Genomic DNA, 25,807 nt, shown 5'->3' with positions numbered 1-25,807 from the left:
AGAGAGGGAGGCAGATGACGAGCCAGCAACCACGACAGGCGCATCCGGCGACAAGCAGGGGGCTTCCCCGACAAGCTCTGGTCCCGACAAGGATGGATCTGCGCAGACGCGCGAGGAGATACAGAAGAGAATGGTACAGCGCCCAGTTTACTTTGTCAGTTCCCTTCTGCAGGGGGCTAGGTCAAGGTACTCTGGCGTGCAGAAATTGCTTTTCGGCCTTCTCATGGCCTCGAGAAAGCTGCGCCATTACTTCCAAGCACATGAGATCACAGTTGTCACTCGTTTTCCGCTGAAGAGGATACTACAGAATCCAGAAGCGACAGGCAGGATTGTTGAGTGGGCACTGGAACTGTCAAGCTTTGGCCTCAAGTTTGAGAGTACTTCAACTATCCAAAGCAGAGCATTGGCAGAATTCATAGCAGAATGGACGCCAACACCAGATGAAGAAATTCCAGAAACGAGCATCCCCATCGAGGAAGCAAGCAAAGAGTGGCTGATGTACTTTGATGGTGCCTTTTCGCTGCAAGGCGCCGGCGCTGGCGTGCTGCTTGTCGCACCCACCGGAGAGCACCTCAAGTACGTAGTCCAGATGCACTTTCCCAAGGAGCAAGCAACAAACAATACTGCAGAGTATGAAGGCTTGCTTGCCGGTCTCAGGATCGCGGCAGACCTTGGGATCAAGAAGCTCATTGTCAGGGGTGACTCGCAGCTTGTCGTCCGCCAGGTGAACAAGAGCTATCAGAGTCCGTTGATGGAAGCCTACGTCGACGAAGTGAGAAAGCTAGAAGAGCACTTTGACGGCCTACAGATGGAGCATGTTCCAAGAGCTCAGAACGCCATTGCCAATGGCCTATCAAAGTGCGCCGCACTTAAGTTACCCGTGGAACCAGGGATCTTTGTGCTCAAGCTGACTCAACCATCTGTAACGCCATCAATTGGACAGAGCAAGAAGAGGAAGTTGAGTTCTGGTGACTATTTTCCGGCAGAGCTTCCCGAAGCCGCCACCAAGAAGGTCCCCAAGATCAACGCCAAGAGCGCTTAGGAGCAGTCTGCTCCGGCAAGCCATAGGGTTTGTTCCGTTGAAGCAGAAGCTCCCGACAAGTTTTGCTCCGGCAAGCTTGCCGGGGAACGTCAAGCTCCGACAGAGCCGCAGGTTCTCGCCGTAGAAGCGGATGTTCCCACAGCAGCAGATTTGCCTTTAGTCCTTGTTGTCGAGCCACAAGCTCCAACATGGACACAGCAGATTGTCCATTTCCTTCAGACAGGAGAACTTCCCAAAGAGCAAGAAGAAGCGGAAAGAGTAGCCCGACAGTCAAGTATGTACCAGTTTGTCGACAACACACTGTACAGAAGAAGACTCAACGGTGTGAAATTGAAGTGTATTCACCGGGAAGACGGACAAAAGCTGTTGGCAGAGATACATGGAGGCATATGTGGTCACCACATTGGCGCAAGAGCACTTGCCGGCAAAGCATTTCGGCAAGGTTTCTTTTGGCCGACAGCCCTCCAGGATGCAACTGCACAAGTAACCAAGTGTGAAGCATGCCAGTTCCATTCCAAGCAGATACACCAACCAGCTCAAGCTCTCCAGACGATCCCTTTATCCTGGCCATTTTCGGTCTGGGGGCTCGACATCCTCGGCCCCTTTCCCCGAGCAGTTGGGGGCTTTGAGTACTTGTATGTTGCAATCGACAAGTTCACAAAGTGGCCGGAAGTGGAAGCAGTGAGGAAGGTGACAGCACAGTCAGCAGTCAAGTTCTTCAGGTCGATTGTTTGCCGCTTTGGGATCCCTAACAGGATAATCACCGACAACGGTACGCAATTCACGAGCCGCACCTTCATGCAGTACGTCCAAGATCTTGGTGCCAAGGTCTGCTCCGCTTCTGTTGCTCACCCGAGAAGCAACGGTCAAGCGGAGAGGGCAAATGCTGAAGTGCTGCGTGGGCTCAAGACCAGGACTTTCGACAGGCTGCACAAGTGCGGAAGAAACTGGATCGAGGAGCTGCCGGTGGTTCTTTGGTCGATCAGGACGACGCCAAATCGAGCCACTGGCCAGACACCTTTTGCTCTAGTCTATGGAGCAGAGGCAGTTCTCCCCACGGAACTCGTATACGGGTCACCTCGAGTGCTCGCTTATGATGAGCTTCAGCAAGAGCAGCTGCGACAAGATGACGCGCTACTCCTTGAGGAAGACCGTCTTCAGGCTGCTGTACGAGCTGCTCTCTACCAGCAAGCTTTGCGCCGCTACCATAGCCGCAAAGTTAATGCCAGAAGTCTCGAGGAAGGCGACCTAGTTGACGCCGAAGTGGGAAGGCCCTTACCGGGTGAAACGAGTCACTAGGCCTGGTGCTGTCTGCCTTGAGACCGAAGATAGCATTCCGGTGAGCAATTCCTGGAACATTGAGCATCTTCGTAAGTTTTACCCGTAAGGCGCGGTTGCCGGAACCTGTTCCGGCAACCACCTTTTGTACAAATCTTGCCGCTGTTGCATGTAATCCTTTGTACAAAGCCGGGCGCAGACCCCATGCATAAGTAAAGCTCATATGCTCCGCACATCTTGTCAATTTTATGCTTTCTATTTTTTGCATATGTGATCTGACACTTTGTGCAGCACCTACTCCCCGGTAAGCAATAACGAGCCGTAAGGCTCCATATCTTTAGTTTCTCCTCTTTCTTTTTTCTCAAGGAAAGGAAGGTTCCCTCGCCCACAAGTTTGCCGGGGGGAAAGGAGAAGATAATGGTATGGACCAGGCGTCGTTCAAGAAAGTTTCGCCTTACCGGGAAGCAAACAACAGAAAAGCTAAGTTGCCAAAGTTTGAGCAATCAGATTTTTAAAATTTTTAAGTTATCTCCCTTGAACAACCGCACTTTGTATGGAAAACCTGTGCGCGGAGGAACCAACTCGTAGCTAGTTGCGCCCTTACTTTGTTTCGAGTCCGCTCAACAACTTAAGTGAGCTGCGACTAGTTGCGACAAGGTTTCTTGTCGGTTGCAGCACCGCCAGCAGGCTACTGACGTCCCGCACTCAGCGCTCGCGGCTAAGGTGCCTGCACCGGCAAGTTCCCTAAAAGCGTAGGGCAAAAACATACAAAGGGAGGAATCAAGTAAAGGGAATAACATTGCAATCATTACCCGGAATAGAGTTATATTACAAGGTAGCTTGTCGCAGCTCCGGGCGAACGTCGACGTGTTTGCGTGGCAACCGTCTGACATCCCCGGTGTACCCAGGAAAGTAATTGAGCACCATCTTGCCGTTTGTCCTCATGCGCGGCCCGTCAAGCAGAAGGTCAGGAAGCAAGCAGTGGAGCGCCAAGAATTCATCGCAGAAGAGATCAAGAAGTTGGAAGCAGCAGGCCTTGTCAGAGGAGTGCTCCATCCTACGTGGTTGACCAATCCTGTAGTCGTGCGCAAGGCGAATGGGAAATGGAGACTTTGTATCGACTTTACCAATGTTAACAAAGCTTGTCCCAAAGACCCATTTCCTTTGCCGCGCATTGACCAGATTGTTGACTCCACGGCCGGATGTGACTTGCTTTCATTTCTTGACGCATACTCAGGATACCATCAGATCTTCATGGCAGAAGAGGATGAGGAGAAGACCGCATTCATCACTCCATGTGGCACGTACTGTTTCATACGGACGCCTTTCGGTTTAAAAAATGCTGGTTCAACATTTGCAAGGGTAGTCCATGTCGCTCTTGAGCCACAAATACACAGAAATGTGGAAGCCTACATGGATGACATAGTGGTCAAGAGCAAGGACAAGGCAACTCTGATTCAAGATTTAGACGAGACCTTTGCAAATCTGTGCAAGATCAGCCTCAAGCTCAACCCCGAGAAGTGTGTGTTTGGAGTCCCCTCCGGCAAGCTTCTCGGGTTCTTCGTGTCTCAGCGGGGAATCGAAGCCAATCCCGACAAGATCAAGGCCATTGAGCAGATTGAAGCACCAAAGCGTGTCAAGGATGTACAAAGACTTGCCGGTTGCGTGGCTGCTCTCAGCAGGTTTATCTCTAGGTCTGCTGAGCGCGCCCTGCCGTTTTTCAATGGCCTTGATCTTGTCGGGATTGGCTTCGATTCCCCGCTGAGACACGAAGAACCCGAGAAGCTTGCCGGAGGGGACTCCAAACACACACTTATCGGGGTTGAGCTTGAGGCTGATCTTGCGCAGATTTGCAAAGGTCTCGTCTAAATCTTGAATCAGAGTTGCCTTGTCCTTGCTCTTGACCACTATGTCATCCATGTAGGCTTCCACATTTCTGTGTATTTGTGGCTCAAGAGCGACATGGACTACCCTTGCAAATGTTGAACCAGCATTTTTTAAACCGAAAGGCATCCGTATGAAACAGTACGTGCCACATGGAGTGATGAATGCGGTCTTCTCCTCATCCTCTTCTGCCATGAAGATCTGATGCTATCCTGAGTATGCATCAAGAAATGAAAGAAAGTCACATCCGGCCGTGGAGTCAACAATCTAGTCAATGCGCGGCAAAGGAAATGGGTCTTTGGGACAAGCTTTGTTAACATCGGTAAAGTCGATACAAAGTCTCCATTTCCCGTTCGCCTTGCGCATGATTACATGATTGGCCAACCACGTAGGATGGAGCACTCTCTGACAAGGCCTGTTGCTTCCAACTTCTTGATCTCTTCTGCGATGAATTCTTGGGGCTCCACTGCTTGCTTCCTGACCTTCTGCTTGACGGGCCGCGCATGAGGACAAACGGCAAGATGGTGCTCAATTACTTTCCTGGGTACACCGGGGATGTCAGACGGTTGCCACGCAAACACGTCGACGTTCGCTCATAGGAAACCAATGAGCGCGCTTTCCTATTTAGGGTCGAGAGTGGCACTGATGGTGAAGGTACCACCAGTGCCGTCCTCCTTGGCGGACACCTTCTTGGTCTCTGGCGGAGCTGCCATTGTCTTCTTACACTTGCCGGTGGAGCTCGATGGTGCGTCCTCGACGGCAGCGCACCTATGGGACCGGCGGACCGAGTCCCTTTCGGTTAGGCGAGGGGCGAGGGTCGCACGAAGAGCGGATCGAGGCGAAGCACACGAGCAGTTTACCCAGGTTCGGGCCGCACGGGCCGCGGCGGCAGCCGGAGCGGGGTCGTCTCAGACCACCGCCACTGTTCCCGCCAAGCGGCCAAGGGAAACTACTCCTCCGCCTCCTCGCGTTGGACGTGAGCCGGACTTCGACTTCTCCGTGTTCAGCTCCGACGAGGAAGAAGAAGAGTAAGATTGTCTTGTTGTACTTGTAGTTCTTCAATTCTTGCTGTTTTGTCTTGTATCTCATTTGCTTTACTCTGAACTTATTCCTTTTTAGGACTCTGGCCCAGAGAGCAGCGAAGAGAGCCAAGGTCCCGGTGATTGTCATCGAGGACGAACCCACCGCGACAGCAGGGGGTGCGTCCGAGACAACCTTGCCGGACCCGGCAACTGTTCTCCAGAGCAGCCCCCAGCGTAAGTATATGGTTCGCTTTCCGCTGTTAGGCGCGCATGGATACTCTTTCTTTGCTGACATCTGACTGTTGGTTTGTGTAGGAGCGAAGCAGCCCCACCAGGAGCGCCCGGAGGCCGCCCCCGAAATGCCAAGGGAGAGTCCTCCGGCAAGGGAGAGTTCTCCGGCAAGGGACAGCACCGGCGTCCCCCCGGCGGCGGAGACTACGACTGCCGAACCCAGTACAGGTAATCTTTTCTTCAAAGCTTCCCTTGGGTTCTTCTTCTTTTTGGGTATTTGCTTGACTTTTCTCACTTTTTCGGCCATCAGACCCATCTGCTGCGGAGCCGATGGAGACCGAGGTTGCTGCCGACGACGCCGCTGCCGCTGAAGAAGCAGCCGGCGCTGATGATCCCGTCGGCGACGAGGCCGCCAAAGCTGCCGCCGCAGCAGCTGGCGAGGGGTCTGGCGATCGCACTGACGGCCCTGAGGCCGCAGGAGCGCCAGGTGCTACGTCGACCGCCGACCCGTCCGCCGCTGCCGCAGCGCCAGGCTCCGAAGAGCCCCAGCCAGGCGTCTACTTGAAGGCCGGCGATGGCGTCTTCATCAACCTCCCCTGGGCGTCAAGCTCCAGGGCGCCGGTCGAGGGAGAGAGCTTTGATGGAGAGGTGCTCGCCTCCGCTGGGCTGACGCTAGTTGATGCGCCGAGCAGCAGCAGCGGCGAGCCTGAGGAGGAGCGGCTGCTGCGGAAGCTGTTGTCGCTCTACCGCGCGCGGCAAGCCAAGCTGGAATCCCACGAGACGCTTGTCGCGAAGGCGGGAGCGGACATCGAGAAGCGCGCGGAGGAGCTCCGGGGTCTCAACCAGGAAGCTCTCCGGTCCCTGGCAGAGGAGCGGGAGCAACTCGCCGAAGAGCAGAAGGCCTTCTTCCTCGAGAAGGCCGAAGTTGAAGAGCAACTGCGGCTTGCCGCTGAGAAGCTGTCTGCGCAGGAGGGCGAGCTGGTGCAGTGGAAAGTTAACCTCGACAGCCACGAGGAGGAGCTTGCCGCACGTGAGCAAAAATTCGGCGGAGCCCTTAAGCAAGCAGAGGATGCTGCCACAGTTTCCGAGGCCGCCAAGAAGGAGCTAGAGACGAAGGTGGCGCAGCTGGAGGCCGATCTCAAGGCGAGTGGTGAAGAGCTTGCCGCGCTCAAGCGTGAGCGGGAGAAGGACGCCCACAGCAACTCAGAGCTGCAAGTTCGTCTCGCCGAGAAGGGCAAAGAGCTTAGCTCCGCCAAGGACTCCAACGCAGATCTTGAGTTGAAGCTGACCACTTTGACCAAGATGCTGGACGGCGCCAGGGAGCAGGAGGTGGCCTTGAAGGAGGAGATCAAGGCCGACAAGGCGCTACTGGCAAGTGCTGCCGCCGCCCAGAATGCTTTTAGGGAGAATGTGGAGCACTGGACGGAGGGTCTCGTGAATGCTGCCGCAGATATCGACAGGGAGCTGGCGCAGCTGGGGGTGGAGGATCTCTCCGCATCAGTGGTGTCGCGGGTGAGGCTATTCTTTTCGTCGGAGTGGACCGGCGCGAGGAGGCGGAGGAGTAGTTTCCCTTGGCCGCTTGGTGGGAACAGTGGCGGTGGTCTGAGACGACCCCGCTCCGGCTGCCGCCGCGGCGTGAGAAGCGGCAGGAGCAGAAGCGGTGGTCCAGGTGGACCCCGCTCCAGTTGCCGCAGCAGCGTGAGGTGCTCCCGCGGCAACAGTGCTTGCCGCGGTGGAGCGTGTCATGCGGCATGGCGACTGTTCACTCGCCCGCCGCCCCGCTACGTCCCCGGCCTTGCGGAGATGCCTTCTTGGTGGGGATGGAGGCTCTGCTTGCGGCGAGCTGCCTGAAGATGAGGACGAAGAGGAGTTGATCTCCAGCGAGCCGCTCGTATCCTCGGCGGGCTCGCTCGACTCGACGTCATGCCCGGCAAGCTCTTTCTCGCCGACGAGCTCCTCTCGCTCGGCACGGCTTGCCGCCTCTGCTGCCTCTGCCTCCTCCACGGTGAATCCAAATTCGCCCGCGGCTGCGGCTGCCGCCGCCTCTTCCAGCCTAGTGGTGATGCGTGTCATCTCCGCATCGATGGTGTCGCGGGTGAGGCTATTCTTTTCGTCGGAGCGGACCGGCACTTCTACCAAGCCGTCAAAGAACTCCTGCACGACGTCGTCTGCAGGCTCTTGCCAAGTTGGGACAATTCCATGCGAATCGCATAACGGCATCATTGCACGGATGCGGTCGAGCACGGAGTTGTTGCACAGCGGAACGACACCCTTCGGCAACCTGAACACTTCGGCATGTTGAGGGTCGTACTTGAACAGCTCCTGGAGCATCGCGTTAAGCTCCAGAATAGTGAAGTTGAAGTTGAGGCCCGGACGCAGCCTCATGATATCTGCCGCATTCTTGAATTCCCAGGCGGGTCTCCTCCGTTCCGGCAGGGGGGCGATGCGGCGGCGAAGAAAATCTGCGCCAACAGCGCCTACAGTGAGCCCGGCAAGCCTGAGGCGTTGGATCCGGGTGACGGCAATCTTTAGCCTATCGTCTTCCGGGGCCACGTCACTCCAATCGCTGCCGCGTGCTACTGGGGCTTGGCGCCGGGCGGTAAACGGCTGCGGGTTCTCCTCGACAATCCAGCACCAGTCTGCTCTCCATTCCTCCGACTTGCCGCGGAACTCTCCCTCCAGATAAGTGTCCTTCTTGCCGGCCCTCGAGATCCAGGCGATTCCGCCGGATAAAGGCTCTCCTCTCTCTACTCGAGGCATAAAGAAGTGGCGAAAAAGGGCTACATTGGGATAGACTCTGACAAAGTTTTCGCAGAGATGTGCGAAAACTGCCATGGTCAGAACAGCATTGGGGGTGAAGTCAAGGAGGTGGAACCCGTAGGTGTTCATAATATCGCAGAAAAACTCAGAGAAAGGCGGGCAGAGCCCGCAGTAGAAGAACAAGGCGAAGAAAGGATATCCATTTGGAGCCATTTTCCAACCGGCGGCTGGAAGTACCTTCGTGCGCGGATGCGCTCGCGTCTCCGTCGACCAGAAGAGGTAGTAATTCTCCCTCAGCTCCCTCGCGGCGAGCTTGGGGGGGAAGATTGCCCGCTCCTTTCGCAGCGCCGCAAGCCGCTGCGCCTCGGTCGACTTCACAACCTTCCCTTTGTCGGCTCTCGGAGCCATGGCGGAAGTGGTGGAGGAGGTCGACGGCGTTGGTGGTGCTGGTGGCGATGGGGGGCGGGGCGCTGCTCTCTTTCAGCTTTGGGAAGACGAGGGAGCGGCGGAGGTTTCTGAGATTGGAGTAGCAACCGGCGAATGGGCGAACTACCCCTGTTTCCCATGCTTATAAAGAGGGAGGGGGCGGACGTTCCGCCTTTTCGAATAAAGAAACCACCCACGATCTCTCCCACGACGCCGCATTCAACGCGTGTCGTTCGGGGAGGGCGCGGTGGATACGGGGAGAGATACGGCGTAACCCAGGCCGCGCGTGCCCGTGCCCTGTTTTGGGCCTGGCCCAACAGCGCTCGGCACCGTGTATGGCCCAGGCCCGGGGGCTCCTGTCGGTGTACTAGAGTAGGGGTACCCTAGTATCCCGAACTTGTGCACGGGCAGTCGCAGCATCCCGCGGCAAGGCTTGCCGGGTGACCGCCAAGGTCCTCCGTGGTTCCTTTGGAGCCATTCAAGGACAAAGTATCCAAGCCAAGGAGACAAAACCCCGACAAGACGAGCTTGCCGGGAAGGCCAACCAAGGCATCTCAAGGAACTTGCCACGACGCGCCACGCATCCCGGCAAGGCCCGGTGAGCGACAAGCTCCCGGACGCGACAAGAAAACGACCGCGGCAAGGCGCTTGCCGCGGCAAGCCACCACTCTGTGCCCGCGCTCCAGCACATCCACCAACGTGTCGCTCTGGGACCCTTCCAGGCGTATGTGGCGGGAGGCTGTGCAGCCAGCGGTGTGCGGTGGCAAGCGGCGCTGACAAGATTGCCATCGTGGCGAGCGGTGGCGTCCCTGACGGTCCCTTTTGCACTATTTAGGCGACGCAGACGGGCATTTAATGCCCTGGTCCCCTGCCGTCAGGGTTAGGTATGATACACTGTAGCAGGTAGCTATACCAACTGCAACACCTTTCCATTTTTACCCTTGTCTACGTTGCCACCTGTCGGTGACCTCTTGAGCATATAAAAGGAGGCCCATGCGCAACTTAGAGGGGGGGGGGAGGAAGAGAACACTCACGCTTGGTCTCGTTAGCTGCTGGGGTGTACTGTAGCACTCCGCGCTCCCGAGCAAGAACTCAATACAAACCACAAAGCAGGAGTAGGGTTTTACGCATCCGTGCGGCCCGAACCTGGATAAACTGCTCGTGTGCTTCGCCTCGATCCGCTCTTCGTGCGACCCTCGCCCCCCGCCGAACCGAAAGGGACTCGGTCCGCCGGTCCCATAGGTGCTCGTGGATTAGTCCCCTGACAATGATAAAATCTTGAAATTTTTACACAATGAGCAACAACAAATTATCTACAGTCTGGTAATTTTTCAGAATTTTTGGAGTTAAAGAAGTATGATTCCTCTTGCATTCTTTAGAGACTATCCTGTTTAGACAGATTGCAATTATGATTGCATTGTTTGCATATGTTTACTTGTTTAATGATTCTATTTGAGTATAGGAGTGTTAAATATGCAGAGGCAATTAGTAGGAAATGTTAAATAATAATTTTAGTGATTTGCTACATTAGAGAATGATAAGGTTTTGCGTTGATTTATACTAATTTATCTCACAAGTTCTTGTTGAGTTTTGTGTGGATGAAGTTTTAAGAATTAGGGAAACCGCGACATGAAAGGAATTAAGGAGACACAAAATCTAATTCTTGGGGATGCCCAAGGCATCCCAAGTTAATAATTCAAGAAGTCTCAAGCATCTAAGCTTGGGGATGCCCCGGTTGGCATCCCACCTTTCTTCTTCAAGAACTATCGGTCAGTTTTGGTTAAGCCTAAGTTTTTGCTTCTTCACATGATATGTGCTATCCTTGAAATGTCATTTTATTTTGTTTTGCTTGCTGTTTTAATAAAGTACTTAAGACCTGAAATTTTATTTATGAGAAGGAGTCTTCACATAGTTACATAATTATTCAACTGCTCATTGTGCTTCGCTTATATCTTTTGGAGTAGTTTGTTGTTTGCTCTAGTACTTCACTTATATCTTTTTAGAGCATGGAGGTAGTTATATTTTGAAGAAATTGTTGAACTCTCATGCTTCACTTATATCATTTTGAGAGTCTCTAAACAGCATGGTAGTTTGCTCTGGTTATGAATTTAGTCCTAATATGATGGGCACCCAAGAGGGATATAATAAAAACTTTCATATAAAGTGCATTGAATACTATGTGAAGTTTGATTCCTTATGATTGTTTTGAGATATGAGGATGGTAATATTAGAGTCATGCTAGTGCGTAGTTGTGGATTTGAGAGATACTTGTGTTAAAGTTTGTGATTCCTATAGCATGCACGTATGGTGAACCGTTATGTGATGAAGTCGGAGCATGATTTATTTTTGATTGTCTTCCTTATGAGTGGCGCTCGGGGACGAGCGATGGTATTTTATTACCAATCTATCCCCCTAGGAGTATGCATGTAGTACTTCGTTTCGATGACTAAAAGATTTTTGCAATAAGTATATGAGGTCTTTATGACTAATGTTCAGTCCATGGATTATACGCACTCTCACTCTTCCACCATTGCTAGCCTCTCTTGTGCCACGCAACTTTCGCCGATACCATACACCCACCATATACCTTCCTCAAGACAGCCACCATACCTACCTATTATGGCATTTCCATAGCCATTCCGAGATAAATTGCCATGCAACTTTCCACCGTTTCGTTTATTATGACACGCCTCGTCATTGTCACATTGCTTTGCATGATCATGTAGTTGACATTGTATTTGTGGCAAAGCCACCGATCATAATTCTTTCATACATGTCACTCTTGATTCATTGCACATCCCGGTACACCGTCGGAGGCATTCATATAGAGTCATATTTTGTTCTAAGTATCGAGTTGTAATTCTTGAGTTGTAAGTAAATAAAAGTGTGATGATGTTCATTATTAGCGCATTGTCCCATGTGAGGAAATAATAAAAAAAGACCAAAAAAGAGAAGGCCCAAAAAAACAAAAAAAAATGAGAGAAAAAGAGAGTAGGGGCAATGCTATTATCCTTTTACCACACTTGTGCTTCAAAGTAGCACCATGATCTTCCTGATACAGAGTCTCATATGTTGTCACTTTCATATACTAGTGGAAAATTTTCATTATAGAACTTGGCTTGTATATTCCAACGATGGACTTCCTCAAATGCCATAGGTCTTCATGAGCAAGCAAGTTGGATGCACACCCACTTAGTTTTCTTTTCGAGCTTTCATACACTTATAGCTCTAGTGCATTTGTTGCATGGCAATCCCTACTCACGCATTGATATCTATTGATGGGCATCTCCATAGCCCGTTGATACGCCTAGTTGATGTGATACTGTCTCCTTCTTTTTGTCTTCTCCACAACCACCGTCTATTACACATATAGTGCTATGTCCATGGCTCACGCTCATGTATTGCGTGAAAGTTGAAAAAGTTTGAGAACATCAAAAGTATGAAACAATTGCTTGGCTTGTCATCGGGGTTGTGCATGATTTGAATATTTTGTGTGATGAAGATGGAGCATAGCCAGACTATATGATTTTGTAGGGATAAGCTTTCTTTGGCCATGTTATTTTGAGAAGACATAATTGCCTTGTTAGTATGCTTGAAGTATTATTATTTTTATGTCAATATTAATTTATTCTTTTGAATCTTATGGATCTGAATATTCTTGCCACAATAGAGAAGAAATACATGGATAAATATGTTAGGTAGCATTCCACTTCAAAAATTCTGTTTTTCTCATTTACCTACTCGAGGACGAGCAGGAATTAAGCTTGGCGATGCTTGATACGTCTCCAACATATCTATAATTTTTGATTGTTCCATGCTATTATATTATCCATCTTGGATGTTTTATATGCATTTATATGCTATTTTATATGATTTTTGGGACTAACCTATTAACTTAGAGCCCAGTGCCAGTTTCTGTTTTTCCTTGTTTTTGAGTTTTACAGAAAAGGAATACCAAACAGAGTCCAATTGATGTGCCAATTTTTGATGATTTTTTATGGTCCAAAAGAAGCCCCCGGAGTAAAATAGTTGGGCCAGAGGAGTCCCGAGCCATCCACAAGGGTGGAGGGCGCGCCCTACTCCCCTGGGCATGCCCCCTGCCTCGTGGATGACTCGGAGACCCCCCTGACGTGAGACCGACACCAAAAATTCCTATAAATACAGAAACTCTCGAAAAGAAACCTAGATCGGGAGTACCACCGCCGCAAGCCTATGTAGCCACCAAAAACCAATCGGGACCCGGTTCCGGCACCCTGCCGGAGGGGGATCCATCACTGGTGGCCATCTTCATCATCCTGGCACTCTCCATGACGAGGAGGGAGTAGTTCACCCTCGGGGCTGAGGGTATGTACTAATAGCTATGTCTTTGATCTCTCTCTCTCATATTCTTGATATGGCACGATCTTGATGCACCGTGAGCTTTGCTATTATGGTTGGATCTTATGATGTTTCTCCCTCTCTATCTCCTTGTGAAGAATTGAGTTTTCCCTTTGAAGTTATCTTATCAGATTGAGTCTTTAAGGATTTGAGAACACTTGATGTATGTCTTTCATGTGCTTATATGTGGTGACAATGGGATATTCACGTGATCCACTTGATGTATGTTTTGGTGATCAACTTACGAGTTCTGTGACCTTGTGAACTTATGCATAGGTTTTGGCACACGTTTTCGTCTTGACTCTCCGGTAGAAACTTTGGGGCACTCTTGAAGTTCTTTGTGTAGGTTGAATAGATGAATCTGAGATTGTGTGATGCATATCATGTAATCATACCTGCGGATACTTGAGGTGACATTGGAGTATCTAGGTGACATTAGGGTTTTGGTTGATTTGTGTCTTAATGTGTTATTTTACTATGAACTCTAGGGATGTTTGTGACACTTATAGGAATAGCCCAATGGATTGATTGGAAAGAATAACTTTGAGGTGGTTTCGTACCCTGCAATAATCTCTTCGTTTGTTCTCCGCTATTAGTGACTTTGGAGTGACTCTTTGTTGCATGTTGAGGGATTGTTATAGGATCTAATTATGTTATTATTGTTGAGAGAACTTGCACTAGTGAAAGTATGAACCCTAGGCCTTGTTTCCACGCATAGCAATACCGTTTATGCTCACTTTTTTAATTAGTTACCTTGCTGTTTTTATATTTTTTCAGATTACAAAAACCTATATCTGCCATCCATATTGCACTTGTATCACCATCTCTTCGCCGAACTAGTGCACCTATACAATTTACCATTGTATTGGGTGTGTTGGGGACACAAGAGACTCTTTGTTATTTGGTTGCAGGGTTGTTTGAGAGAGACCATCTTCATCCTACGCCTCCCACGGATTGATAAACCTTAGGTCATGAACTTGCGGGAAATTTGCTACTGTCCTACAAACCTTGCACTTGGAGGCCCAACAACATCTACAAGAAGAAGGTTGTGTAGTAGACATCACCAGCATTCAAATTTTCAGCAAAGATTATGAACTAACCATATTCACAATAACATTTAGGTCTCATGTTTACTCATATCAATGGCATAATCAACTAGCGAGCAATAATAATAAATCTTGGATGACAACACTTTCTCAAAACAATCATAACATGATATAACAACATGGTATCTCGCTAGCCCTTTCTGAGACCGCAAAACATAAATGCAGAGCACCTCTGAAGATCAAGGACTGACTAGACATTGTAATTCATGGTAAAAGAGATCCATTCACAGTCATACTCAATGTAAATTAATAGTTATGCATGTGAATGATAGCGGTGCTCTCCAACTGGTGATTTTTAATAAGAAGGTGATGACTCAATATAAAAGTAAATAGATAGGCCCTTCGCAGAGGGAAGCAGGGATTTGTAGAGGTGCCAGAGCTCGAGTTTTGAAACAGAGATAAATAATATTTTGAGTGGCACACTTTCATTGTCAACATAACAACCAAGAGATCTCGATATCTTCCATGCTACACACATTATAGGCTGTTCCCAAACAAAATGGTAAAGTTTATACTCCCCCACCACCGACAAAAATCAATCCATGGCTTGTCCGAAACAACAGGTGTCGTCCAACTAACAACAATCCTGGGGGGTTTTGTTTGCAATTATTTTGATTTGATTTGAGCATGGGACTGGGCATCCCGGTTACCAGGCATTTTCTTGTGAATGATGAGTGGAGTCCACTCATTGTGAGAATAACCCACCTAGCATGGAAGATATACAAAAAACTAGTTGATACATGAGCTATTCGAGCATACAAAACAGAATTTCATTTGAAGGTTTAGAGTTTGGCACATACAAATTTACTTGGAACAACAGGTAAATACCGCATATAGGAAGGTATGGTGGACTCATATGGAATAACTTTGGGGTTGATGGAAGTGGATGCACAAGCAGTATTCCCGCTTAGTACAAGTGAAAGCTAGAAAGAGACTGGGAAGCAACCAACTAGAGAGCGACAACAGTCATGAACATGCATTAAGATTAATCAACAATGAGTGCAAGCACGAGTAGGGTATAAATCATCGTGAACATAAATATCGTGGAGGCTATGTTGATTTTGTTTCAACTACATGCGTGAACATGTGCCAAGTCAAGCCACTCGAATCGTTCAAAAGAGGATAGCCCTATCATACCACATCACAACCATTTTAATAGCATGTTGCCACGCAAGGTAAACCATTATATACTCCTAGATAATTAAGCATGGCATGAGCAGCTATAATCTCTAAGTGTCATTACAAACATGTTTCATTCATAATTGGCTGAATCAGGAACATTGAACTAATCATATTTACAAAAACAAGATAAGTCGAGTTCATACCAGCTTCTCTCATCTCACTCAGTCCATCATATATCGTCATTATTGCGTTTCACTCGCATGGTTGAACGGTTTGGATAATAATAATAGTGCACGTGCATTGGACAAAGCTAGAATTTGCAAGCATTTGATATAAGGGAGAAGACAAGGTAATATGGGATCTTGGTTAAATCAACAATAATGCATATGAGAGCCACTCAACATTTTCATCATGGTCTCCTCCTCTCGACCCCCAAAGAATAAGGAAAGAAATAAAACTATTTATACGGGAAAGCTCCCAACAAGCAAAAGAAGAATGAGAAATCTTTTTGGGTTTTCTTTTCATTGCTACTACTACAGGCATGGAAACTAAAGTAGCTAAAAGCTAAAACTAATTTTTTTTTTGTTTTTTCTTAAGTTTTTTTCAAACACACAAGAAGAAGGCTTAGAAAAGAAAATAAACTAGCATGGATAGTACAATGAAAAAGTATGAGCACCGACAACTAGAATGAGTGTGTGAACATGAATGTAGTGTCGGTGAGAAATACGTACTCCCCCAAGCTTAGGCTTTTGGCCTAAGTTGGTCTATGCCCACGGATCGAAGCTACTCTCTCCGGTGTACTGAGGAGGGTCCTCAGGGTGCCACTGGTTGGTGATCTCCTCCGGATCCCACTGATAAACAGACTATCAATAAGGGTCAAGTGGTGGATCAGGCTCAGGCTCTGGGACTTGTGTCAGCCTCCAGTATGCATAAATGGCCTCGGGTAAGATGAGGTACGTGCCTGAAAGTATGTTAAACAAAGAGGGTGCAGCCAAGGTAATAGTCTCATAGTGAGTTTTATCAAATATCAAATTATACTTAAGCATCTTCTTCTTATTTTTAACAATAAATTCATGTGCTAACATACTCTTATAATCTAGAAAAATAGGTGGAGCAACTTTTCCTCTTTCTCATAATGCCTAATAGGTATCTCAAAGTGTTTAGCAGGGCGTGAAGCAAATATGCCTCCGAAGATGGGGCCCTTTGTACGGTTCAGACTTAATCGTTTAGCAACAATAGCGCCTAAGCTGAAAGTTGTATCACGAAACAAAGCATGGCGCAAAATGAAAAGATCAAGAGCACTAAGATTTCCACTATTCCCGCGACCAATTAAGCATCTAGTAGCAAATATCGCAAACTAACGTAGAATAGGAAAATGTATACTAGTAATTCTTGCATCGGAAACTTTCCTCGTTTCCCCTACAGCAATTCTATCAATAAATCCATCCACATCACTATGATGTGGTTCATCGATGCTTCCCACAAAGGGTATCTTGCAGAGCTGACAAAAATCATGGAGTGACATCTCCTTAACCTCATCATATAAGTGAAACTCCACTGAAGGTGGTGATTCTTTAACATGGAAATAAAAATTTTGGACGAAAATATTAGTGAGTAGGAGATATTGTTTGCGCTGGCCATGGAGGAAGTCGGTGAGGCCTGCATTCTCAGCCAAGTAATAAAAGTCATCGTAAATTTGAACGGCTCTCAAGAATGCATCACAAGGCCATTCGCATGGCCGAACCTACGCAATGCGAGCAAGATTGTATTTGGGCTTTTTATTCTCCTCATTCTGCTTATCCTTCGAGCTTCGGCTCGAAGAGCTCCTCAACAATCTCTTCATCATTTTCTTTCTCTGAAAAATTTCTGAAATTTTTTTGTGACTCAAAATAAAAGTGAACCAATCTCAACAAGATTGATAACAACTACTCCCACGAGTGCCTAGAGGCTATATCATGCATTAAAACTACTTTGGACCATATAAATTTGACATGCAAGCTTAAGAACAGGGTCACCTTAGCAACACAAATTTGCAATAAATAAATCACTAGAACAAAAATTAATTGGACCATTGGAGGAGTCACATACCGAAGAATAATCCCCCAAAACAGTTTTGTGAATGGAGCTTTGAGCAAAGAGATCGAAAATTGCGGCAAGATGAGCTAGAACACGGGTTTGAGCTATGGGAGGATTTTTTCTGGAGGAAGACGAAGTGAGTGGGTGCTGGAATAACTAGAGGGGGCCCATGTGGGGCCCACAAGACAGGAGGGTGCGCCCCAGGGGGTGGGCACGCCCTGTGACCTCGTGGCCAAATGGTGGGCCCCTTGGTGTGTTCTCAGAGCCAGAAGTTCTTAAATATGTGACAAAAAATCATATTTCATTTTTAGGACATTTGGAGAACTTTTATTTTCGGGGTATTTTTATTGCAAGGATAATTTAGAAAGCAGACAGAAAAATACTTTTTGCTTTATTTAATCTAAATAACAGAAAGTAAAAGGAGGGTACAGAGAGTTTTTCTTTCTAACTTCATCCATCTCGTGCTCATCAAAAGGAATCCACTAACAAGGTTGTTCAAGTCTTGTTAACAAACTCTTTCCGAATAACATGAAACCGGAGAATTTTCGAATAACAGTAGGTTACCTCAACGGGGATATGCATGTCCCCAACAATAATAATATCATATTTCTTCTTGACAGTAGGAAGAGGGAATTCAAAACCTCCAATAGTAATCGTTGAATTTTTTCCAATAGAATTGATACTGTGGACTTGAGGTTGTTTCCTCAGAAAGTGTACTGTATGCTCATTACCATTAACATGAAAAGTGACATTGCCTATGTTGCAATCAATAACAGTCCCTGCGGTATTCAAAAAGGGTCTAGCAAGGATAATCGACATACTATCGTCCTCAGGAATATCAAGAATAACAAAGTCTGTTAAAATAGTAACGTTTGCAACCACAACAAGCACATCCTCACAAATACCGACATGTATAGCAGTTGATTTATCGGCCATTTGCAAAGATATTTCAGTAGGTGTCAACTTATTCAAATCAAGTCTACGATATAAAGAGAGAGGCATAACACTAACACCGGCTCCAAGATCACATAAAGCAGTTATAACATAGTTTCTTTCAATGGAGCATGGTATAGTTGGTACTCCTAGATCTCCTAGTTTCTTTGGTATTCCACCTTTAAAAGTATTGGCAAGCATGTTAGAAATTTCAGCTTCCGGTATCTTTCTTTTATTTGTAACAGTATCTTTCATATACTTAGCATAAGGATTCATTTTAAGCATATCAGTCAAATGCATATGCAAAAAGATAGGTCTAATCATTTCAGCAAAGCGCTCAAAATCCTCATCATCCTTTTTCTTGGATGGTTTAGGAGGAAAAGGCATGGGTTTCTGAACCCATGGTTATCTTTCTTTACCGTTCTTCCTAGCAACGATTTCTCTCTTATCATAACGTTGATTCTTTGATTGTGGGTTATCAAGATCAACAACAGGTTCAGTCTCTACATCATTGGTATTGATAGGTTGAGCATCGACATGAACATCATCATTATCACTAGGTTCATGTTCATTACTAGATTGTGTTTCAACATCAAAAATAGAAATATCATTGGGATTCTCAGGTGTGTCAACAAAAGGTTCACTAGAAGCATGCAAAGTCCTATCATTTTTCTTTTTTTCTTCTTAGAAGGACTAGGTGCATCAACATTAGTTCTCTGAGAATCTTGCTCAACTCTCTTAGGGTGGCCCTCGGGATACAAAGGTTCCTGAGTCATTCTACCCCCTCTAGTCATAACTCTAACAGCATTATCATTTTTATTATTATTTAATTCATTGAGAAAATCATCTTGTGCTTTAAGCACTTGTTCTACCTGAGTGGTAACCATAGAAGCATGTTTACTAATAAGTTTAAGGTCACCTTTAACTATAGACATATAATCACTCAAGTGTTCAACCATATAAGCATTATGTTTCAATTGTCTACCAACATAAGCATTGAAATTTTCTTGTTTAACAATAAAATTATCAAACTCATCCAAGCATTGGCTAGCAGACTTACTACGAGGAATATCACCTTCATCAAATCTATAGAGATAATTTACCTTTACTACCTGTGTCCAAGGTAGTCAGAATCCCGACTCGACTGCTAGAATCCTACGACTTCACGACCCTATGGAAGGATGTTGATCCAAATCCCACTATGAATCTGGATCAGGTAGAATCTGTGTTGAGTCGCGATCCAAATCATATAATCTTGTACAAAACTATACAATCCCGACTATGCTATGGACTTATGTCCGATTCTACTAATTTATCTAATCCATTTATTTAGTTGTGGCAGAATAGTATGCCATCATCCAAACCTTTTTCATATACCTCATGGACCTTTATTCCCCTCCCAAGCCCAAACGCACAGCCGCCGACACCTTTGATCTAGCTCTTAGAAACCCTAGATCAAAACTGAGGATCAAGCTTGTCAACAGATGGAATTGGCGTGAAAAGGAGGATGCTTCAAGATTGATCAGAGAAGGAGAGCAAGACCCTTCAAGGTTTAGAATTGCAGGTCAGATAGACAAGTGATCTACTATTCACGCACTCTAAAAATAACCTAAGTAAATTTCGTGCAGTGAGGGTTTAAATGTTCTATATATCTCCCTCTCATATATTGTCGGGGGTTAGGTGCGACATATGCCAAAGGATGGCTTATCATGGTGGGGGCGAGTAGAATGTCGCCGGTGCCTGGAAACGGGATGAGGCAAAGACATGCACGCCGGCGAATCTTACCCAGCTTCAGGGCTCTCCAAGGAGATAATACCCCTACTGCTGCTCTGCGAGGTCTCCGCATGATCACTATGGCAAAGTGTTTACACGGTTGCTCCTTGAGCTGTTTCCTGGAGGTAGGAGAGGGCAAGGCTAGCTCTCTCCCTCCTATATGATCTGGTCTAGAGCTACTGGGTTCCAACCCTTTGCATGGGTGCCCTGGGGGGTTTATATAGGCCTACCCCCCAGGGGTACAATGGTAATCCGGCTGGACGCGGGCCCAGCCGTCAGCGCCTCTGGCCTCCATCTTCCCTGCCCACCGCTGGGGCCTGCCGACTGGTGGGCCCCGCTGACAGGCCTAGTACGGAGCCGACAGGCCGCGTCCGCCGCGGGCGGGCCTTGCCGGCTACTGATTATTGTAGTCGTGCTTCTGATGACGCGGGCTTGATCATGGGGTCGTGGCAACAGCCCCGCCGCCTGGCGGGCGATCACTATTGCCACTCTCCATCACATCTTGATTAATGGCGCGTGGGCCCCGGGGGAGGGCTCGGCCGACTCCTCGGGGCCGACTCCCGATGGGTCCGACTGGTGGTCCTCTTGCCGTCTCCTGGGGTCTCACTGACTGATGGGACCCGCTGCCTCTGGGCCGTACAGACAAGCCGTCGTGGGTGCAGGATTCGGTCATGCGGTGCTGATGTCAGGGCCAGCATGGCAACAGTGCCACGCCGCATGGAGATCTTCTGGGGTACGGCGTGCTGTGGCCATGCCTGCCCTTGGTAAGGGGCGGGAGTGGGCTTCATTGTTGCCACTCCCCTACCCCGTCCCACTTGATGAGGTCGTGGGGTTTGTTGGAGTCGCAGGCCGACTCCCCAAAGCTGGCTTCTCTGGAAGTCGCCAGTCAGGAGTCGGCTTTCCCTAAAGCCGTCCCTGGGACTCAGCCGTCAGTTGTTAGTCGGCCATCTTGCCATCGACTTCTCGAAGGTGGCTCTTTGTCCTGGGGTCTTGAGGGGCGCAGCCTGCCCCGATGTCTTGAAAGGTTCTGGGCCTCGGGTCGACCTACCCGTCGCCCATTACTCCGACAGTAGTCCCCGAGGCTGGTGAGGCGCCGCGGACAATCAGCCGAGAAGCCTCAGCAGTTTCTCTCTCCGGGTGCTCAACACATGGCTCTTGGTTGACTTCCGCCGGGCCGGCTAGAAGGAGCCGGACTCGCCCAGCTCTAACTCGCACAATATTTCGAACATCGTGGCTGGATCCAAGTAGCGTGCTTGCTAAGCCTCCGGGCCGTCGCCCGTTCTAGGCCTGTCATGCGATGACATGTGGCTGGGCCATTCTGCCAGCCTACGCGTGCGACGGGACAGGCCCATAGGCGGGCCCCGCCACTACCGCGCCTCGGCGCCCGAGCGGATCCGCCGTGGCCCCGACGGACGGTTGGGATTCCCATGGAGTTACTGCGTGCAGTAACTTTGTCGTGGAACGTGGGGGTCATGGGGCCGTGGGCGCAGTAAATCCCACGACCGCCCCCTCGGCTTCACAGCCCACGAGGCTATAAGTAGGGGAAAGAGGGGGGCACGCGCGCCCCTCCTTCCCGCCGCTCCTCGCTCTCCTCCTTCTCACTGCTCCTCGCTCTCCTCCTTCTTCTTCTTCTTCACGCCGCCGCGCGCCCAAGCTTCGACGAACGCCGCGACGATTAGCTCGCGATGAGCTCTTCCTCTGCCACCGCGCCTCCCCCGGTGCGCTCCGGCACCTGGGACGGCTCCGAAGTTCACGACGACCACATCGAGTTCCTCCGCAAGACTCGTCGGCTCCCCGGCGAGGATCACGTGCGGGTGCGTCTTGCGCCGAGGGGGGAGATTTCCCTCGTGCCGCAGGAGGGCAAGCGGTTCATCTTCCGCTCGCACTGCCTGCGCGGGTTGGGGCTGCCGGCGAGCAGCTTCTTCCGCTCCTTTCTAGAGTTCTACGGCCTCCAGCCGCACCACCTCACGCCCAACACGGTGGTGCTGCTGTCCGCCTTCGTGGCCTTGTGCGAAGGCTTCCTCGGAGTCCTCCCCACCCTCGAGCTCTAAGGGGAGTTCTTCTTCTCCAAGCTCGGCACCCAGGCTGCAGGCGTGCAGGCTCAATGCGGCGCTTTCATCGCCGTGCGAAGGTCGGGGGCCGACAACTCCTTCCCCTCCATCTCGCTGATAAAGTCGGTGAAGATGTGGCAGGGATCGTACTTCTATGTCAGGAGCGTCTCCACGAGGGGCGACTAGGTCAACCTGCCGGCTTTCGAAGCCGGCCTGCCGGCTGGGAGACTGCCCAACTGGTCGTACCGGGCCAAGTCGCTGACGCCTGCGGGAGCCGGCGCCATCGCGTAACTACGAGTGCTGACGCAGTCAGGGGGCTTGACTGGTCCAGACCTGCTGGCCGCCTTCATGGCGCGCCGAGTTCTCCCGCTCCAAGGCCTCCCCCATATGATATGCCAAATGAGCGGGCACCGCGACTCGAGTCGGATGTGCACCAAGGACATGCCTCACGAGGAGGTGGCCTTCATGGTGAACTACCTCTCGGACAGCAAGCTCCTGGAGGATTGGCGGTTCGGCAAGGAGCTGTACTCCCGCATCAACCCCCCGCCCGTGGTGAGTTGCCTTTCCTTTGTTTCTTTGGATTGTCTTCTTTCTCGCCGAGTTTGTTTTGACCAGTCGGCTTTGGTCAGAATCCCCTCCTCCACCCGCCAGCTGGCACCTCGGGGCCGTCCCGCGAGTTCCTCGCCGACCGAGCGGAGAGCGACGTCGACGACCCTGATCTGGGGGCGGCGGCTCTGGAGGACGACGCCGAGGGAGGAGGAGGAGCAGCAGGCGACTTCAGGCCTTCGGCCACTTTCGCCGACTGGCCTGACAACGACGCCGAGGGAGAAGTCGCCCCCCGCCATCGGCCAGGAGCCAGCCAGCCTGGTGTGGGCTCTTCTGCCGCGCCAGGTGCTCCAGGCGGCGGGAAGAAGCGCAGGGCCGTGCTGACCTTGTTCGATAGTCGGCTGAAGAAACCCAAGGGTTCGGCTGCGGCGACCCGGTGGGACGAGGAGGCTGCGAAGGCCATCCGCTTCCGTAAGGAAGTGAAGAAGCCGCCATTGGTCTCCACATGAGTATTCTGTCTCAATGCTTTATTCTTTCTTTGTGGCTTTGCCTGAGTCTTTTTCTTGCTTCCCTTACTTCAGGGCTCCCCTCACTCTTGAGAGGGTCACCGCTGCCTCCGTCATGGGGTCAGCGGAGACGCCCGCCACCACTCGGCGGATTGACCCCGCTGCTGACCTCCGGGAGGCGACAGAGCGGAATGCGCAGGAGAAGTGCAACTAAGAAGAGGCCGTTCGCCTGGAGAAGGCGGAGGCCTCGGCCAAAAAAAACTGGCGGATGTCGAAGCCATCGCCGCGACGAAGCGGTAGGCTAAGGAGGCCGCACGCCGCCAATCGGTGGTGTTTGTCACCCCACTAAACTCTGCGCCGCCGCCTCCGGAGTTCACGGGGCAGACTGGGGAAGCCGGCAGCGAGAACCCCGTCACGGAGAGGGAAGGCGGCGACCCCTCTACGCCGGACGTGATCGTTCCGCCGCCGCCTCCACCGCCGTCTGAGAGTGCCGCCGACCGAAGATGAGGCCGTGGCGAGGTTACTCCTCCGAGTCGGCTCACCGAAGCGCCGCCATCTAGAGAAGGCGACTTCGGCACCCCGCCCCCTGGAGGCCGGCACCGCCAGCTCGGCGATCCCAGACACCGAAGCAACAAGTGCCGCGCCCATTGGGTGGGTGCGAGGAGGCGGCACAGGGCCACTGAACCAGGCGCTTCTGGATGTCCAGGCGAAGCTTCGTGCTGAGCGCGACGCTCTCCAGAATTGCACCAAGGCGTACCTGGCGTCGCACGCAGCCGTCCGGGTATGTTTTTTCCTTTGGTCCTTGTTTCCTTGTTCCTCTCTGTGGGGGCACGCCAGCGCACCCACTGGGTGTAGTCCCCGAGTTTCGGGCTGGCTGCTGAGCAGGCGGCCCGGAACTCCAATTGATGAACTCTGGGTATTAACTTTTTGTCTGAAATGCTTGACGCAGGATTACCACAACCTCTATGTCACTGCCTTCAACCGTAACGTTGAAGAGCTGGGAAAGCGGACCGCCGATTTGTCGGAGAGCTGGAGTAAGTCCTTTTTCTTCTTTGCGGGGACGCGATGGCGCACCCGCGGGCTGTAGTCCCTGAGATTCAGGCCGACTGCTAAGCAGTCGGGCCGGATCTCCCCGGCGATCTTCTTTATTGATGACTTAACGCCTTCTTTCTTCCTTCTTTTCAGGAGCCAACGCTGCTCTTCAACAGCAGCTGAGCAAAGCCAACTCCGCATTGCACGCCAAAGGGGAGGAGTGCAGCAAGCTCGCCACAGAGCGTGATCTGCTGGCCACTCAATTGGCAGAGCAGAAGGAGCTGCTTGCGAAGATGCAGAGGGAGGCGGAAGAGACGGAAACCGCCCTCCTGGCCGAGTTCGCGAGCGAGCACTCCTCCTGGTCTGACAAGGAGGCGATGCTGGCCTCCGGCTTCCATGAGATTGAAGACATTGTTGATGGTGAGTTTCTTTACTTTCTTTCTTCGAGCTGCCGATTATAAGTCGTGCCGACTCCTGGTTTTTGACTTGCTTCTTCGTTTCTTCCATCTTGGCAGACTTCTTTCCTGGGCACTCACAGGCCGCCATCCAAGCCATCGAGGCTGACCGTGAAGGTCGGAGGGCAGAGGGCACAGAGATCGCCGCCGACGCCCCCCGAACCCTTGACGAGCACATCCTGAGCATCGAGGCTCGCCTTCGGCCGACTCACCGGATGCTGCGCCGGCTTCAGCGTGTCGGTGCCCAGGCGATTGCCACCCTGTGGCCGGACATGCAGGCTCCGCACACCCCCAGCCTGGCGGCCGACTGGCTAGAGGTTGCGGCTGGTCGTCTTGACGCCTGGAAGGGTTCTTCGGCCCGATCTGGAGCGCGCCGGGCCTTGGAGTTCGTCAAGGCGTGGTATCCGGGGCTGGATCTAGACCGGCTGGCCACACTTCGGTCGGAGGCCCAGCCAGAGCTGGCAGCTGCGGAAGACGCCCTCATCAAGCGTGCTGCGGCGATCGCCGAGTACACCAACACCAGCATCTTCGTCCCCGAGCGGTCTGAAGACGGCGAGGAGGTACCGCCGGAGTGGTTTGGGATGAACCCAGACTATGGCGAGGACTCAGCGGAGGTGATTGGCTCCAGCGTCGAGGAGGAAGGCGAGGCGGAGGACGGAGGCAAGACGGAGGCACCAGAAGACGGGGCAGACGGCCAGCCTCAGCTCGACCACGCCTCCAGCAACGAGCCGCATGCGACCGAGTCGACTACCGCCGGAGGCGATCAAGCCGAGACTACCCAGCCGGCCGCCCCGACGCCTGACGCTGCCGCCTCCTCCGACCCTCCGAATCCGTCTGCTGCTTCCTAAGCTGCCACTTTATCTTTATTTTATCTACTTCAGTAGTCGTTGAAGAACTTGTTAATTCGCACAATTCCACCCGCGGGGTGTATTTTGAACTTCTGCTCGAAAATTCGGCCAAGGGCCTACGTTATATAAATATATTTATCCGAGTTCTATCTTTTCTTGCTCATTGCTCTTTTGGCTTTTTTCCTTTGCCGCTTTCTCTTAGTTGCCTGCCTTGCCATTTGGACAACCGCTCTGTGGACTGCCGCTGGATCAAATGCTTGGCTACTTTGGGAAGGCAAGTACTTAGCCGTTTTTAAGAGTTTTTGAGCAAGTTGAATAGAAGGCGGCAATCTGACTATT

The 25,807-nt window shown here is 50.7% G+C and overlaps 1 protein-coding gene across 1 annotated transcript; it reads left to right on the top strand.

Moving 5' to 3' along the window:
* Nucleotides 1–24,542: 24,542 nt before the first annotated feature.
* On the top strand, nt 24,543–25,468 carry LOC147963901 (uncharacterized). The gene is made up of 2 exons (XM_087528110.1): nt 24,543–24,585; nt 24,681–25,468. Exons 1-2 carry the CDS (start codon nt 24,543–24,545, stop codon nt 25,466–25,468), a joined length of 831 nt encoding a protein of 276 aa, XP_087384236.1.
* The last annotated feature ends 339 nt before the right edge of the window (nt 25,469–25,807 follow it).

The sequence above is a fragment of the Triticum urartu genome, chromosome 6A, assembly GCF_056163025.1.
Source record: "Triticum urartu cultivar PI428250 chromosome 6A, HENAU_Tu73, whole genome shotgun sequence".
Lineage (NCBI taxonomy): Eukaryota > Viridiplantae > Streptophyta > Magnoliopsida > Poales > Poaceae > Triticum > Triticum urartu.
The sequence above is the reverse complement of the archived record's forward strand: the minus strand, read 5'-3'. Positions and strand labels throughout refer to the sequence as shown.

Bases quoted from the DNA above. Each gene is read 5' to 3' on its own strand.
- LOC147963901 (XM_087528110.1), top strand. From the start codon at position 24,543: ATGCTGGCCTCCGGCTTCCATGAGATTGAAGACATTGTTGATG. The intron at 24,586-24,680 runs GTGAGTTTCTTT...CCATCTTGGCAG, and splicing joins GATTGAAGACATTGTTGATG to ACTTCTTTCCTGGGCACTCA.